Genomic DNA, 17693 nt, shown 5'->3' with positions numbered 1-17693 from the left:
CTGATAATTAGTAAATTTTAATATGGATGCTACATTTACTTATTCATATAGTTAATTAATTAAATGTTAGATTGGTTTATGATGCTTCAAGTTTTTATGACTTATTAAAGAACATTTCTGTCCAGGGTTGTGGTACCACCAGTATGTACCAACCTTTACACATTCTAATTTCCTCTATCGTCGAATGTTACTCTTTTCATTCCTTTTATTATGTACATTAATATCAGTAGGTAGGGTGTGCAGCATCGTCACATTCAGTAAACTATACTTTCTTTAAATTTAGTTTGCCATTCCAGATCTACTTTTTTTGGAAAACCATTGTAAGACTACTGACTCCTAACAGGAGGTAATGTCTGACTTCACTAAACAGCGAACCCACTAACGTTGATTTTTAGAGGGTAAAGAAAAGTCGGCCAGTATTGATATCCCATTACAGACTGGGGGAAGCATTTGGCTTTCTGTGAGGGTGTATGACAAGGGAAGTACGTAAAACATCAATGCAGAAAGATCACCAATATTAGCATTGAAAGCAGGGTACATGGAAGTTTCAACCCTCTTTACCTGGCCTTCTTCAGGATCACACACAACTTTGCAACCAAAACAAGAGGTGGAGATTGAGATGCAAACTTCCAGGCAACAGACCAGCAGAAGGAATGACAGAATACAATCGTGGTAAATCTGCAAAAGAAAAACAAAACAACAGTTAAAACATTTACCAGAGATTGAGAAGGAGAAGGTCTTTTCTAGGTAAGAAAGAAAGAAAGAAAGAAAGAAAGAAAGAAAGAAAGAAAGAAAGAAAGAAAAGAAAGAAAGAAAGAAGGCATACATTTTATTTCAGTTTTGATATGATTGAGGGTGTAACTAATAGGATATCACACATTTGGTACACAGGGAAATAACAGTAATACAGTTTCAGCTTCTCTCTTCTTTTTATCACTCATTTGATCTTATTGTAATTAGTACTTGGAGTGGTTTCTAATATGCGTGCAGATATGCGCCAATAAACACACAAATCAATGTTTCTGCGCCCGTACTGACCAGTTCTGAAGAGTTAGTGGAATGTCTATATTAGAAATCCAATTCCAAGATGTGTAATCTGTATATTCTCAATAGGTTTAGAAATGAACTTATATGCTCTCAATGGTTAGAGTAAATTTCCAATAACAGGATGGTTAACAAAGGATTCCACAACTTGTCTGAATTTCATGCTACTCAGATTTTACCATGTAAACATCCATGGATGTAATTAGTGTATATTCATGCATGTGTAAATGTAACCCAAACATGCAGTTACCCCTGACCTTTTTCATATTTAGTTTTTCTCTGTGAAATAACATCTTTACCTTACAGCTCTACAAATTGTAGGGTTGTTCACTCTGCATTACAGTCCTGGAAACATATCTACTATTGTCAAACAATAACCCAATGACCATAAGCAAGGTGTGGTTCAAACATTTATTAATATCCAAAACCTTATTGGTAGGGGTGGGAGGAATTGGAGTAATTTAGTAAGTTGTGTTACTCAAGTAACACACAAATAATAATTAATTCAGCCTGCGGAATTATTTTAGCGCAGTAATGGTACTTAAACAGGGTCCGAGAGGGAGCAGTACCTTTATTTTTTTAATTACTGCATATTAAACTTTAATATGTAGTGATTTTTAAAGATAGAGGCACTGGTCACTCTTTCAGCCCTGTTTAAGTACCACTGCAGGGCTCATACCACTCGTGCCTAATTATGTTAGGGCCAGAGGGCTTTGCACTGGAGTGGATTCCCCTTGGTGCCCTTCCATACATATCTATGGTCATCGTGGTGTAAGAACTGCACTGGAGTGCACTGCATACTCCTCAGTGCCCTCACATAGTTATGTAAAGGCATAGAGGGGTTTGCAAAACACTAGAGAGCACTTCATACCTCTTGATGCCCTTACATAATTATGCTAGGGCCCGAGGGCTATGCATTGGAGTGGATACCCTTCGGTTCCCTTCCATATGTATCAAAGGGCACCGAGGGGTATGCAGTGCACCTTAGTGCACTGCATACCCCTCAGTGCCCCCACATACTTTTGTAAGGATGTATGTTGTTACTACGCATGCTTTTACAATGCATGCCTTTACCACGCAGGTTTTACAACGAAAGTCGTTACAACGACTTGCGTTGGGGAGCGCTGGATAGTGAATAGTTTAATTTACTATTCCAACTCCAGTCCCTGTGGTTAGTAGAGAAGGTTTTAGATAGTAAATTAAACTATTCCCTATCCTACAGCGCCCCCAGCGCAATTTGTTGTAACGACTTGCGTTGTAAAAGTTGCGTGGTAAAGGTACTGCATGATAAAAGTTGCGTTGTAAACGCTGTTCCCCCTTTTGTAAAGGCATCAACAGGTATGCACTGCACTACAGTACACAGCATACACCTCGCTGCCCTTATATAGTTATTTAAAGGCACCAAGGGGTATGTAGTGTACTGGACTGAATACCCCTTTGTGCCATGCATAAGGGCACCGAGGGGTATGCACTGAACATTGCTGTGCTCACTGTGGCCCTTGGCGAAATTTTGCAGATTTCCACAGAATTTTAAGGTAATTCTGTAGAATTCTGCTGAATGGAACTCTGGCGATTCCACCCAGCCCTACTCATTATGTGTCCACCAAATCATTCATGGCAAGGAATGTTTTGTACCTACGAATGTAAGCAGACTTTCTACCATTAAATATTATGTGTGGATAACTTGTCAGTTTACACATGTAAAAAAATGCCATTTGTAACACTTATTCTAAATTCGGTATGCAAAAGGATTTTTGACTTAGGCCAGAATAAGAGGTGGGGTTGGGGAGATATGATGGAGAAATTTACATCTCTGAGGTGTACATATATGATTAGAGAGATGATCATAACTCTTGAAATGCTGCTGGTCAGAATAGACTTAGCAAAAAGAAGAGTCCAAAGTGACACCAGACATATGAAGAAAAGTACTCAATTCAATTTCAATTCAATTTGACTTTATTCGGCATTTAAAAAATGCCATACAAGTGCATAAAAACAGTAGAAAATGGTTAAAATACAATCCATTGACCCATGATTATACAGTTTACCAACAGAAAAGTACTCATATTAAGCCCATATGTCATTTCATATTTCATCACAGATGTAATCAATTATGTTATTCAATCTGTCATGAGTGATGTGTTATATGACGTCATAAGCAAGACATAGTGGGGATTCATGTTACAGTTAGCTCAGTCAACCCTAAATAGTGAATTTCAGTGTAAATGTGACTGTAACGTCATTGTAACCTTTGTTTTTTGTTAGTACATTTCTAGTTTTTTTTAAACATAAGCTAAAATCTTATCACTTTACCTAACTATATCTTCATTTTAACCTTTGGTTTTTTCAGTGAATTTCTCTGTATTTTTAATGTGAACTATGAATATATTATCATCACTAAACCTTTGTTTTTAGCGAATTCTGTTTCATTTTATTATATTCACCCAACTCTCCCACTAAGCACAACTTTTTGCCTTATGCAGCGAGGCGTTGGCCACAAGCCACAAGCCCTCTCCCAACTTCCTGCAATTGGCAAACCCCTTGCTGCACACCATCTTTACCCAAGCACAGTCCACATACATCACCAGTGGATTTGATTTTTGATTTTTTTTTGTAATTTTCCCTTTTTTGTTTTTCAATTCTTTGCAGTTTTCAGTCGCTGCTTTTTTCATTTGATTTCCTTTTCTTTTTTTTTGTTTTGTTTTTGTTTTTGAATACAGGTAGTCTTCCTTCTGTGGAGCACCTTCTGACATAAAATGCATGTCATCTCCTGCCAGCTTGAACGTTTAAAAAAACTGCCATACAAAAGATTCCTTTACCAGCCTTGCTTCATGTAATTTTTCAGAAATGCTCAAGAGCACAATGGCATTAACATGATGATGATGATGAACACTGTGTTTTTTGTTCTCCAGTTCTGTCTGAGACCATGAAGACTTTGGATTCTATTTACTGCTTTACTGCAAATTGTCTCTGTTAAACATTAATCCAGTAATTGAGGGTAGCAAAAAGTCATGCAAGGTTGTTTCTGTCCTTTGTGGCCATAGATATCACAGTAATCCTGCGGGACCCATATAACCAATGACTGGGTTTCGCAGGAGTGCTGCGCGGGTTTTACTTCCTCTTCTGGGTCCCACGCTATTACTGCAGAAACTTGAACTTTAAAAGAAAAAAGTTTTGTTTAACTTTGACGAGGTACTGTTATTTAACCCCTTCCATGCTGATGACGGCCGGGAGCCGTCATGGCGCACAGTGCTCGTGTGCTGATGACGGCTCCCGGCCGTCATGACCGGACCCGCAATTGGAATGTGCCGCACAGGTGCAAAATCGCGGCCGCAGCCTGGGGGTTAAAATTTGAACCTAGAGATTTCCTCACAGGCCCAAATAGGAAAGGTCACTTTAAGGCTTATAGTGGAATGTTGGCATTTTTATGTCTCAAGTTACAGTGGTACCAATAATTGGTAGGACCGGACCAGTGATAGACAGAGAAACAGCATCTCATTGGCTAATATCATTAGTTTCATGTTTTAACAGATGCTTCCCATTGTCTTACTCTTCACAGGGCGTGCCACTTATCAGTACGCAAAAGCCGTCAGTGCCTGCTTTTTTCAATTTTGGATTTTTGGGGGGAACTGAGCCACAAACAATTGCATTGGGAGTACGTGAACAGGAACACCACTCAGGTGATAAAGAGGAGAAGAAGCAAGTAGAACCACGCAACACCGCCCATTCCATTGTCTAAGAATAATTCTCCATTTCCCCAGGTGAAGAGAAAGCTGGTAACCTGCAGCCTCTGCAAAAGGGAGTGCTCCAGACTTACTGGGAAAATGTATTCTTTCTGTGCCTCTATCATGTCGAAGCACACCAGGCAACTCAATGCTGCAATGAGGAAGAGTCAGGAGGAAGAAGGACCCTCCTCATCCAGAGCTCTACTTCCCAGCATGCAACATGGTGACACTGCTCCTGCACACACTGCAAGTGCCCTGAGCATTGATTGGAACTGCCTCTACCAACAAATTGCTCTCTATTGCATGGATAGCTGTAAATTCGTGTTTGCAGTAGGCATATTATCTCAGCCAGGCATTAGCTTTTGACTGCACATTAGCAGGTGTGCAAAAAGTATTTTGTTTTAGTTTTTTTAATCCAAGTTTTGATGTCTCTAATTCATGTTTTTAGTTTTTAAAAATCTTGATAGAACCACCTTTAAAAGATTGAAAAATTATTCACGTTATGTGTCATCTCTGTCTATAAGCGTAAATATATCTTTACAGTGTAACTTAATGTCGAACACCTTTAACAACAGAGTTGGCCTCAAATGGCTTCAATAGTCTGCTACTGCATATTATAAGTCTCAGGTTTGGCACAGAGCAAGCACTGTGCATAGTGGTGCTTTTGCCACCTAAGGGGGCTTGGGTGTCTCGAGAGAGTGGACTGTGCTTGAGGAGAAGTGGACAGGACAAAGACCGTGCATAGCAGTGAGTTGCCTATATTTGTGCAATTAGTTCCTATTGGGGATTAACTGTCTGTGGTGTGGCGTGAAGAAACTGGACCAGAATCACCGAAGCCCAGCTCACCTCTTCACTCAGCAACTCCAGCCCAACCATCGCGGAATACGGCGACCCCAACACAGCAGCCTGAACCCTGCACAGATGAAAACTCCAACAGCCCCAACACCATTGCCCCATCAAGAAAAACACCAACACCCATGCCAAGAAATGCCAAATGGTTCACCAGCGAATTTCGAGAGTCCAGACGCACCTGCTGCCGCCTCGAAAAGGTCTGGAGGAACACCCAGATCCACATAAGCTCACAACAACTTCAGAGCTGCTAACAACGCCCACCACCAACTCATCAAAAAAACAAGAAAAAAAGCAATTGAAGACAGAATCTCCACCCACACACACAACAGCTTTGGTCTTCGGCTGCAAACCTCCTGGCCATATTTAGTGAAATACGGCTAGGACGTTTTCAGCCGAAGACCAAAATGGTTAAGTCTTACAAGTTAAACTAGATTCAAATACCATACCTTTTCACTGATGAGTATTGAATTTACTACTATAGTGCTTGAGATTTGGCATCACATCCATTCAAACTGAGGAAATTATTGGAACCAATTGATACACCGCTATCTCTCCTTCTCTTTGTGTTCGAAAGATCTCATTTAAAGTTTGGAAAAGGACACAACAAGAATACAATTGCCCTGAAGAAGTTCGCATGGACGAAACGCGTTGGCTACTTCGTGTCATTTTTAAAGAAGAATTTTGAATAAAGAAGTTATACAACGACCTGCTGATTTGTTTCTAAAAAATATGTCCTTTACAACATTTGTATTAATGAGCGGAGTGCCGGATTATTGTTTGTCTGTAACTGTTTTTGTGGAGTGTTCCATTGGGGACGTAGGGGTATTGCATCTCAGGTCCGTGGCACCCAAACAAATTACTGCAACCCAATTAGGGGATAGGTGTGGTCATATTTTCCCAATACCCTGTGAGTTTTTGCCTTATCATTGTGTCATATGCAGACGGCACCCAACTCATCCTCTCCCTATCAAATGAAGCCCACACCGCCAGACACAACTTTCGAGAAGTCATGGAAGCCGTTGCCAAATGGATGAAGAACAGCTGCCTACAACTAAATACCTGCAAGACAGAAGTACTCATCATGGGCCCAAACCCCAATGCCTGGAGCAACACCTGGTGGCCCCTGCCCTCAGAAACCCACCCACCCTCACAGACCATGCACGCAACCTGGGAATCATCCTGGACTCCCAGCTAAAAATGGACCGCCAGATCAACTCAGTCTCTGTCTCCTGCTTCCACACCCTCCGTCTCCTACGTAAGACCTTCAAATGGATCCCCCTTGAACACAGAAAGACCCTTCACTCACGCACTGGTCACCAGCAGACTCAACTACGGCAAGGCACTCTACGCTGGAATAAACAAAAACCTCACCCGCAAGCTACAGAACATCCAGAAAGCTGCCACAAGACTGGTCCTCAACCTGCCAAAACACTTCCACATCTCCCAGCACATGTGTACACTCCACTGGCTCTCCATCGAGGCAAGAGTCACCTACAGGATGCTCACCCACGCACACAAAGCCCTCCACAACACAGTACCAGCATACATGAACAACCGACTCAAATTCCACGTAGCCCGGAGGACCCTATGATCAGCCCAGCTCTCCTACACCGTGGTCCCATGCACCAAAAAAACCAGAACGGGAGGCGGCTCCTTCTCCTACCTCGTGGCCAAAGCCTGGAATGCACTTCCACTCCACATCAGACAGACAACATTGCTTCCCATCTTCGTAAGAAACCTCAAAACCTGACTTTTTGATGGACCCCCTCCTTGATGGACTGCAACCTGCACCCCCCACCCCTAGCGCCTTGAGACCCTTATGGGTGAGTAGTCATGCTCAACAAATGCCTGATTTATTGAGTCGAGTATGATAATAAGGGTTCCGGGTGAGGTCAATGGGGGCGGGAAGCTGCCAAGGGCAGAGGAGTTGTCCCAAGCAGGGGGGAGGGTCCGAGTACTAGAACTTCAGTCTTCTCCGAGTTGAGTTTCAGACTCCTGCTGCTCATCCAGGCTGCAATGTCTTTTATTCCTTCTTGAAAGTTGAGTCTGGTGGTTCCGGTGTCCTTCATAAGGGAGAGGATGAGCTGGGTGTCGTCGGCGTAGGATACAATGCTGTGTCCATGCTGTCGGACGATGGCGGCGAGAACAATGGCGTTGAGGGGGGCCATCTAGATGTTGAAGAGCGTGGAACTGAGCGATGATCCTTGTGGTACTCCGCAGTTGATCTCTGTGAGTTCAGAGAGGAAAGGTGTGAGTCTGATCCTTTGGGTTCTTCTGGTGAGGAAGGAGTGGAGCCAGTCAATGGCGGTTCCCTGTATTCCTGCGTCATGGAGTCTGGCTGCGAGGGTGCAGTGGGAGACGGTGTTGAAGGTTGCGGAGAGGTCGAGTAGGATGAGGGCTGTGGTCTTGGTCGAGGAGTGTGCGGATGTCGTCTGTACTGGCGAGGTGGACGGTCTTGGTGCTGTGGTCGCTTCAGAATCCAGATTGGGAAAGGTTGAGGATGGAGTTCTCTTCAATGAAGTTTGTCAGCTGGGCGTTGATGATCTTCTAAGAGACTTTGGCTGTTTGAATGTCTGGAGGGAGTGGACTGTCTGTGAGGACTTGGTACAATGTGAGGTCTGTGTGCCGAAGGGGCCTGCCTATGTATGTGTGTGGTTCCTAGCCCATCTGTCCAGAAAGGTTTTGGCATAGGCTGAAGGCTGTGTGTAGTGAGGTTTTGGTGATATAAGAGTGGCCTGGGTGCATGGAGGAAGTGTGCTGTCTGTGAGGGATTGTGCACGTGGCAAAGAGTGTGCAAAAGAGTGCCTTGCCCACTCATATCAATTGGTTGCCTGCGCAAGGATTCATTGTCTTCATAGGGTTCAGCACAGGGTGAAGGCTATGCAGTCTTTGCATTTGGTTACTTGAGAGATCATAGAAGGTCTTTATTTAAGTTAATCGACCACCGCAGCAGGATGCACCAGTCTTAAAAAGGTATGCACTCAATCCCTATGGCAGTCAACACCCTACCGCACACTTTTTTAAGTCTGCAACCATGTGCAATGTGTTGTTGGACACTGAGCATGAGCTTAACCTCCTGTAGGCAGCCAATCACTCACACATATATATTTTACAAATATGTTGTAGTACTGTGGTACTTCCGCTTTACCACCCAAAAATCAACCCTGCTACCACAATACCATGCAAGATTCAGTTTGTGATACTTGCTTTGCTCTCGCAATACAGTGCCTCCCATGGTAGTCCTGCGGTACCACACGAGGGCCAATGCTGGGTCCCACTGAAGTACAGGGGTACCTGTGGCACAGTTGTTTTTTATTTCAGCCTTTTTGGGGGAATTCCCTCTTAGTCCCCTACACCTCATAGGTTTGAGTACCCCTACTTTGTCCCCTGGTGTGTTATGTGTATTTTAAATCCAGGGGATAGGGACCAAGTTCCTGTGCTCTGTTATGGTGGACACAACATTTTATCTTCATGTTGCGGCCAACAATTCAGAATAATTGGTCCTGCAGGGAGGTAGCAACAGGTTAAAAGACCTCTTGGCCAATTAGAATGTTCTATTTTTTATTTGTTGTACCACAGGAGAGCAACTTGGTCTCTGAGAACATTGGAAAGAAGAGTTTCAGACTTTGTAGATATTGATGGTAGCAAAATATGAGTGGAAAACACAGGAAAGATATTTTGTTGCATTTTCTATTGTCAGAAAGGCAAGGTATTTTTTGCACTTTACCTAAAAAAAAGGTGCCTGCAAACGGAGATGAACGTGATGACTTTGAAGAAGCATTGACTAGATAAGCAATTTAGGCACATCATAATTATTACACGGAAGTGCTAGCATTTCTACACCAGACGGCAAAAGGAGGGAGCATCCATTGACGAATTCATTGCTGCTGACAGGGGTTTCTAATTTTAGAGAGGAAACAGATGAAATGATACAAGAATAGTTGATGGTCAACAGCAAGCTAATCCACCCAGAAGAAGTCACTAAATAAGCCAAATCAATTCAACAATCCGGAAAATGGGTGCATGAAGGTAATGAAGACCTTTCTGCTTGCCAAATAAATGAAGTGTGATGTGTCACTACCAAACAAATGAAGCAAGAGCTAACAGATCAATCAATGGCAAGGGAAATGGTCATTTGTGTATTGTGGTAGTACTTTTCACCTGGTTCCTTCAAGGAACTGTCCAGCCACAGGCAAAGTGTGCAAAAATTGTTGGTGTATAGGACATATTGGATACGTTAACACATTCAAAAGCAAACAGTGGCACACGATTCTCAAAATGCAAGCCTTGGAGCAAAACTGCAGATTGATCACAAGCTTAAATTTAACAGCTTGATCCTAGTGATTAGAGAACAAGAAAAAAAAAGATCAGTACATCAATAATCCACCAATGTGTTCAATGCAACTTTTAGGTCACAAGTTGAATATACCTGAAGACTCTGGAGCACCTTACACAATCATCATTGAGAAAGATTTTGAGTTCATGTTTGTGCACCAATTTGGGATTTTGCCTGAAATTAAAGCTGTTACCATGACAGACCATTGACTTTAATAGTTATTTCTAAATAAAACTAGAATTTAAAGGAAAGACTCCAGAATCTATATGGCCTGCAATGGGGTATGTGTCCTAGGTTGGAAGGACCAGAGATTACTACAAATAGTTTTGAGCCTAGTGGACCAAGAATTTATTCATTGTGAAAAAGATTTCAGATCCATGCTTATTCATGAATTTTCTTAGAGGTTCAGAAAAGGATTAGGAAAATGAACCTGGTTCACTTGTTGAATCATACTAAAGCACAACTGTCTTTCAGTCAAATAAAAATGAATAGGTGTTCCACTCTACATAAAGAAGGTCCGGCAAAATCTTATTCAGTGTCCAAGGAAATTACTGAAGAGATGAGATCCTCGCAGTTGGTCTCACTCATAGTGCTGACAAGAAAAGGAACCTTGGCAGTGCGTCGACCTCAGAGCCTTGAATTCAGATAGCATCGACAAGCATCCTTTTTCCATTGTAAATTCATTGATTTTCCTGGTGAAGCTGCAGTGCTTCTACCCCTTGATTTGTGCAAAGGGTATTATCAAATGAAATTAACTGAGTATTCTATAACTACATTCATAACTCCTTTTTTTCTATTTCACCACTGGAGAATGCCGTTCGACCAAACATTTGCAGCATCCGTTTTTTAAGGGACAATGTACCATCTCTATAAAGACATTGAGGACAATGTCAGATGTTCTCAAGATGATATCTGAGTTCGCTCTAAAACTGTCAAACAGCATTACAAGGTTATATGCAATGTATTTTCGAAATTGAAATGGAGGGGTCTTCTTGATGTCTGACAAGTGCCACTTATTCAAAAGTAAAGTTGAATATCTCAGACACTCCAGCTCAGTGATAAAGAACAATTGCTATTCTTTTGTGAGCTTAGCGAGTACTACTCACTTTTTATTGAAAAAGTATTCAAGATCGTCAACCTTACCAAAGCAAATACATTGAGACCATTTGTTTTTGGAAATATGTGAATCATCAAAATCGAGGAATATGCAAATGGATTAGGGGTGATATTATCTCAAAAAGTGGTAAGAGATTAGTTGGTGGTAGAATCTGTATCTCAGGCATTCAATGAAATAGAAGGACGATATCCACTAATTGAGCACCAAGTGCTTGCTTGTGTTTGGACTATAAATCATTATATACACTTCTTATGAGAAAGAAAAAGTGGGCTACATACCGACCACAATGACTTGGTCCATATTGTGACTCCTGCGGGTTGATTAACATCCACAGTCTGGATTGAGAACCTGTTTCAAATTTCTAGGAATATTGTATTAAAGTCTATTATGTGCTGGGGAAACATAATAAATGTGCACACTTTTTAGCTAGGCTACCCATGCCAGATTATGGATGTGAGGCTTTGATAACAATTATGTAGATATGAAGGCTATCATAAGGGAGGGTACTCTTCTGTAATAAGTTCTGTTAACGGAAAAGTGTTGGCGTGTTGAGGATGTTCAGGATGATGTGCTCAGAAAAGTGAAGGAATAGACCTGCATGGGCTGGCAACAAATTAAAAGCCTGTGAGCTGCATTGCACTCTTTGATGAGGTTGCCAATGTGTTGAATGTGGAGAAAAATATTCTGTTCAGAATTGACAAGTATGTTACACAGGAAGGGGCCAGGAAAAATATCATGAAAGCCTTCCATAATAGATATATCAGCATGGCAGCTCACACATTTTCCTCATGGGAGCACATCTGGTGACCTAGCAGATCATTTTGAAAGAAAGTTTGAAATGTCTGCCAAATGTGATACAAATCTTAGAGACCTCATACTGCCTTTGCAGTCACCACTCTGACCTAAATCTCCATGGCAACAAAATTTGCCTTCAACATAGCTGGTTCTTTTAAAGAAAATGAGAAGTCACTTGCAATATGCTATTGTATTAGTTGATTACACCATAAAGAAGTCACCACCACTAAAGTAGTAGTCTTGGAAATCTTAAGTAGAGAGGCATATCCAGAGAACACTGTTAGTGGTAATGGAGTACTATTTACATCCCTAGAGATGATCAACTTTCTTAAGGAACACTATTTTAATCATATCAAAACTGCATTTATGACCCCAAATGTAATTGTCTTGTGGGAGCAGTGAATTGATAGCTAAAGGATAGCGTCCATTTAGCTTTTCATAACAGGATACCCGTCATTCACATACTGAGAGAGAATGTGCGTTTATGCAAATAAGTCCCAATGTAGCTGCTAGTATTAAGGCAATTAAAGTTGGTCAAAGGTAGATCACCATCTTCAGAAGTATGTCCATAGTAGCTTTAAAACAAATTCCCCCCAAAAAATAGAAATTGGGGAGGCTGTGGATTATTATCATATTCTGCATGAATAAGGTTACCTGTGAGAATGAAAAAAGGGCATTTCAAGTAAAAAAAAATCCCCTAAAATTGATACGCTCAACAGAGGGAGTATTACAAGAGGGCAAATGTTGGCGCATCAGGAAATTACCCGCTTCTGTTGAGAAGGGAGTTTGAGCTGGCAATGAATGTGATATAGTTTCATGCTCCTTACAGTCTGTTTACCCGCTTCTACCAAGGGAGCCTTGTGCGAAAGGCAGAATAGATCCTGAAGTGAACAATCAACATTCATAATATATAACTTTCAGTAGGGACATGGTTCAGATTGAAACTGATCTTCTTAAAGGAATCATAGCTCACTTATGGAAGCAGAACTTCCTACGGGAGGATTTTTCATTATTAGATTGTCTGTCTTTTTTTAGGGAAAGTATATTTTGAATTCTTCATTATTGTCTCCTTCTCCTTTGTCCTCATTTTTGCTCTACTTGTTCCTTTCTTTCTCCCATTTGGTATGCTCCTTAGATCGATGGCAGAGACTATGTTTCATAGTTGATGATTCAACAAGTATTACACCTTGCAGCTCTTGAGTTCTTGATGTGTTATCTCTGTTCACTACTCTGCAATGAAGGCTATTTCAGAATTAGAACAGCTGTGCAGGCACTAAGCAAACAATCTTGTTCTACCTTAGGAAGGCGATATCAAAACATAATTGTGGGAATACGTTATTGTCCTTTGGTGAGCCATCATCTTCTTATAGGAAGGAATTTACTAAGCATGTTTAATGCATTTGATGTTGTCCTTTCTCTGACCTTATGTCAAGGAGGTGCCTCATTCCACCTTCTTCTGGCTCTTCAAGGGTTCTTGATTTACCCTGGATGGGCTGTTCCAAGACTGACCACGTCGAACTCCTGTGCTGTGAGCATGGCAGTCTTGTTTAGTCTTGCTTGAATATTATAGACCATAACCTACAGAAGGAGACTGTACCACTAACAGAAGCCAGTGTTCAATCACATTGACTTCAGACTCATGGCCACTGACATTGGCCCTTTCAGCTTTCTCCAGGGACTAGCTGTTCTGCCTGCACAGAGGATGAGATTACAAGTTTGAAGGGACATTTTGAGTTGTGCAACAATTATTGCTCACTGTTGTGTTCCCCTTACAAATTTTGACAGGTCAATAATGCCAAAGCTTAATTGGGTGAAAAAGCCTGAAAAAGGCAAAACTTTCAGAATTATGGGGCATATCAGCAACGAACTGAGATAAATATAACAGAGCGCGCTTAGCCCACTTTTGTTTAACGCCGGCTATCGCCGGATTAGATCGCCGAGCTATCGCGTTATTTACAACGCTTACCTCCATGGCGATGTAAAATCCGTCGATAGCCGCAAAATGCAGGATTATCGCTGGGAATCCAACAATTATCCTGCAGCGATAGAGAAATCCTTAGTGATAGGGGTAAGTGGATTTAGCCGTTCAATCCACCTCCCATGTCAAATATAGGTTAGTCAGGATTTATACAGACGTTAATAAACAGCGATAACCGCGGTTTGTAATATCGCTATGGGTGTCCTGGGCGGGCTTGTATATATGGCGAAGGAGCGATAGCAATATTTTGAATATAGTTTAGTTAGGGAACGCCTACTTTGCATCTCATTAGCAATGCACTGATGCATGTTAGCGCTGCCTTGTTAATAGGGCAATAAGAATGTCACTGCTTTAGCAGCAAAAAGTGCAGCTAAAGCGGCGATACGGCCCTTTATAATATGCCCTGTGGTGTGCTAAATATTGATTACCATGCCACAACTCATTTCTAGCTAAAACAAAAACTTGTAAAAGGAGGCATTTACTGCACTCAGTAAATAAAATGCTCCAGTGTAACATGTTGGATAAGTATGCCATCCTTTTCTGGCCGACTTGGATTCAGCACCAAAGTGATAAAGGGTAATAAAAAGGCAAAAACCATGGGTGAAAGAACCTGCTTGAGAGATCACGAAGTGCACCCAGTGCATGCAGCCTGGTCAAGTTTGAATTCTCTACCCACTGCTCCCTGAATATAGACTGTTGCAGGAGCCGATGCCCAGTAGTGTTGACTTGTGGTGCGTGTAGTCCAAAAGCACAACTAACAATGTTTCTTCCAGCGTTCTCCAAGGGCCACTTCTTTTCTCTACACACAGGGATGAAAGGTAACAATAAGGCAGACATGGAAGGGGAAAAAATCTGTTGCATGCCCCCTCTTCAGTTCTGGTATTGGTAAACAACCCTGTGTGAACCAATCACACCATGACATTGCACACACCATAGATGTAGCTCAGAACATGACAACCATTTTATGAGCAATGTACTGGAGACTATAACTCAAACTGACAACAGTGATTCCAAGAGAGGAGCAGAGCAGCATTGATGCCACTAAGGAGTCAATTCCCTGGCACTGGCCTCACTACTAGGTCTGAGATGGGGGATGGAACTGAGTCCTGTTGAGTAACTGAAACAGATAGGAATTCTCAGGCACCAACCTAGTGTAGGACACTGAAAGAGTTGGACAGATGACTGTCAGAAGAAATGTGGAAGTCCCTCACTTGTTTGCAGCTGACAACACTTGGCTCAGCAGTATGAAAATAGACAGTAGTTCATGGCTCTCATTAGAGTAATTATGAGGTGGAATGTGAGTCATGCAAAGTTCAAGATAACAAAACATCTCCCCTTGAGTTAGTGAGGCGTTTGCAAAGGGTTCACTGTTAAGAAGACCCAACATACTTACAGTGAAAGCATCCCTGAACATTCTACAGTCCATGCTGCTAGGGTCTTGTGAACCCAGATCACACCTGTAATAAAAGTTGTCGAAGGAAACTTCCAGTGTGTAAATGACAATTCCGCCTCCTGCAGCGACGGAGCTGAAGATGTTCGCTATCATACTGCCTTTAATCTAGAGAGAAAAAAGTCGAGTTTTATTACCTTACTATTAGCTGGTTTCTTAGACCTAGAGATGCTGATGGATGCTAAGCACAATGTAAAGACTAGCTCTCCACAGCACAGAGCGATTACATTATCACACATTTGCCCCCCACACAAGATTGGCAAACATATCTGTATTCACCCATGATGGTAGTTGACAGACTTTTAATAACTTCAAAAATAAAGTGAGAAAACCCAAACCCCTTAAGAAATTTTAATTTACGGATATGACAGGAAAATCTGGCTATGTTGCCCACTCCCAGGGGAAAATCATCAAACAGATTATAAATGATGTTCAAGACATATTTTGTTACTCTGGCAGGAACTCTACCTAACATACCTGCATGCTTAGATAACAAAATACTTTAAAAAATGTTAATTTTGCTTTTTAAGGAAAGGCTTTGTAACTGTGAAATTCATCTTAAATTCCAGATAGTATATCCTTGGCAGTAATCATTGTAACTCCAGGTGTTTCTCTTCCTTTCTCTATATCCAAATATGCATTGCTGTTAGAGTCACATATTGGGCCCCAATATTAGGACAAGAGGGGATGGCTGACGGTACAGCAGACACCTGTATCTTCATGTTATAACAAGGGAGTTTCTCTTACCTCTATCTAGGTTGTATCACAGGATGTAAATTAATGGAGGGGTTAGAATGCAAAAGGAGCACATGGTCTGCATGCAGGAGAAGTGTATAATGTATTTGCACAGAGAACAACTGCCATAATACCACTTTCAATTATAGATGGAAGCACCAAGAATCGTATTTAAAATATGCTTTTGCAGAACAGATATCAAGAGGAATTAGTTTCATAGGGTTGCACAGAAAGGTATGCCTTCCTGCTCAAAAATGAACCTGGACACAATGAAGACATCCTTGCGCTAAAGGGGCAAGGGTGCCAGCATTGACGCTAGGCAGTCACAAGTGCACCAGCACTAGAAGAGAGCAAAACTGCTCCAAATCCTTAAAATATGATGCTGTTCTGCTCTTTCCCTTTCAAGCAATGCAGCAACTTAACATGTTGCACGTGTGTTACGTGAAATTTTCATAAATATGTCACAGACTTTTAAATAAATATAATCAGTCCACATTGTTAAAACCCTTTTCCCAAAGAAGTCTGACTGCCACTACGTCAATTTAGATCAGCTTGATGATTACATTACTATGGATTGATGTTAGAATGACCAACACAACCTGGGAGAAATCCTGGTAAAAAAAAAACTCCAACTAGGACACCAGTTTTTATTGAGTTTGGAAATGCATGTTAAGAAGTGAAAGAGGTTCTTAATTACGCTGTAATTAGAATCCTAACTAGGCTTAGGAATTAGAGTGTAAATGCTAAAGTCAAAAAGTGTGGTTTACAATTTTTGTGCAATATCTTTGTATATACACTTTCGCAGTTACGCCAGAATTCTGGAAAATTCTCAATAAAGCTCTCATAGAACCCATCTAATCAATTAGGTTAATGAGAATTAAGTATTCTTTAATTATATTGTGTATCATGACATATTTTTAGCCATGTTTTAGAAGTTCACAGGGATGAGACCAAGAAATATTTTAGCTAGCAATAAAAGTAGTCAGAATAAAATCCGTGACTCAAAATTACAAAAATGGTGTTAAAGTTTGTTTAATGGTTGTAGTTTATGTGATTAATTGAACTGATAGCTCAAAAGGCCTGTGTCTTTAAGCCCAAAACGCTGTCCTTATTGAATTTTATTGAATGGAGATTTGTAGAGTGCATTACAACCTCAAAGGTATCCTTTCTTTAACCTCATAGAGATAACCTGAAGGTGTCTAAGGTGCCTTCTCGAACTGAAGCAAATCTTGAAAAGCTCTCAGAGAAGGTGGAAGACTGTAACAAAGTTGAGCGGCCCTAGCTGAGAAAACCTGGCCTGTTGCATACGCTACTACGTTGGCATAGCTCCTCAAGTGTGGTGTCCCATCGATGGTTGACATGAGTAAATTTGGTTCAATCTACCAATGATGAAATTGAAAGACAGGTTATTAAAACACCCCACAAAACAAAAGAAGAATGAACACTTTTAAGTAAAAGTATTTATTACTACAGAAACAATCTGTTTTAGTAAATCTAATGCAACTATACAGAATATTATAAAAACAGCAAGGAGACACGTTATAACGTGCCTAAACATTTAACTCATATAAAAATGTATTCTAAAACTGAACACCCTAACATCTACTTTCACGTGCTGCATTCTATACAAGAAATAAAATTTATGGCCTGGTACCTAAGGT

At 41.1% G+C, this 17693-nt stretch overlaps 1 protein-coding gene across 1 annotated transcript in view; it reads right to left on the bottom strand.

Moving 5' to 3' along the window:
* The window catches only part of LOC147740914 (membrane-spanning 4-domains subfamily A member 4A-like), a 209143-nt gene that overhangs the window by 75173 nt on the left and 116277 nt on the right, over positions 1–17693 (bottom strand). The window contains exons 5-6 of the mRNA XM_086936014.1: positions 15241–15405; positions 562–678 (exon numbers count right to left, since the gene is read on the bottom strand). Of these exons, the coding sequence (XP_086792140.1) occupies positions 562–678; positions 15241–15405 (282 nt within the window). The remainder of the gene's footprint in view (positions 1–561; positions 679–15240; positions 15406–17693) is intronic.

The sequence above is a fragment of the Lissotriton vulgaris genome, chromosome 1_1, assembly GCF_964263255.1.
Source record: "Lissotriton vulgaris chromosome 1_1, aLisVul1.2, whole genome shotgun sequence".
NCBI classification, from domain to species: domain Eukaryota; kingdom Metazoa; phylum Chordata; class Amphibia; order Caudata; family Salamandridae; genus Lissotriton; species Lissotriton vulgaris.
This window is presented reverse-complemented; position numbering and strand designations above follow the sequence as displayed.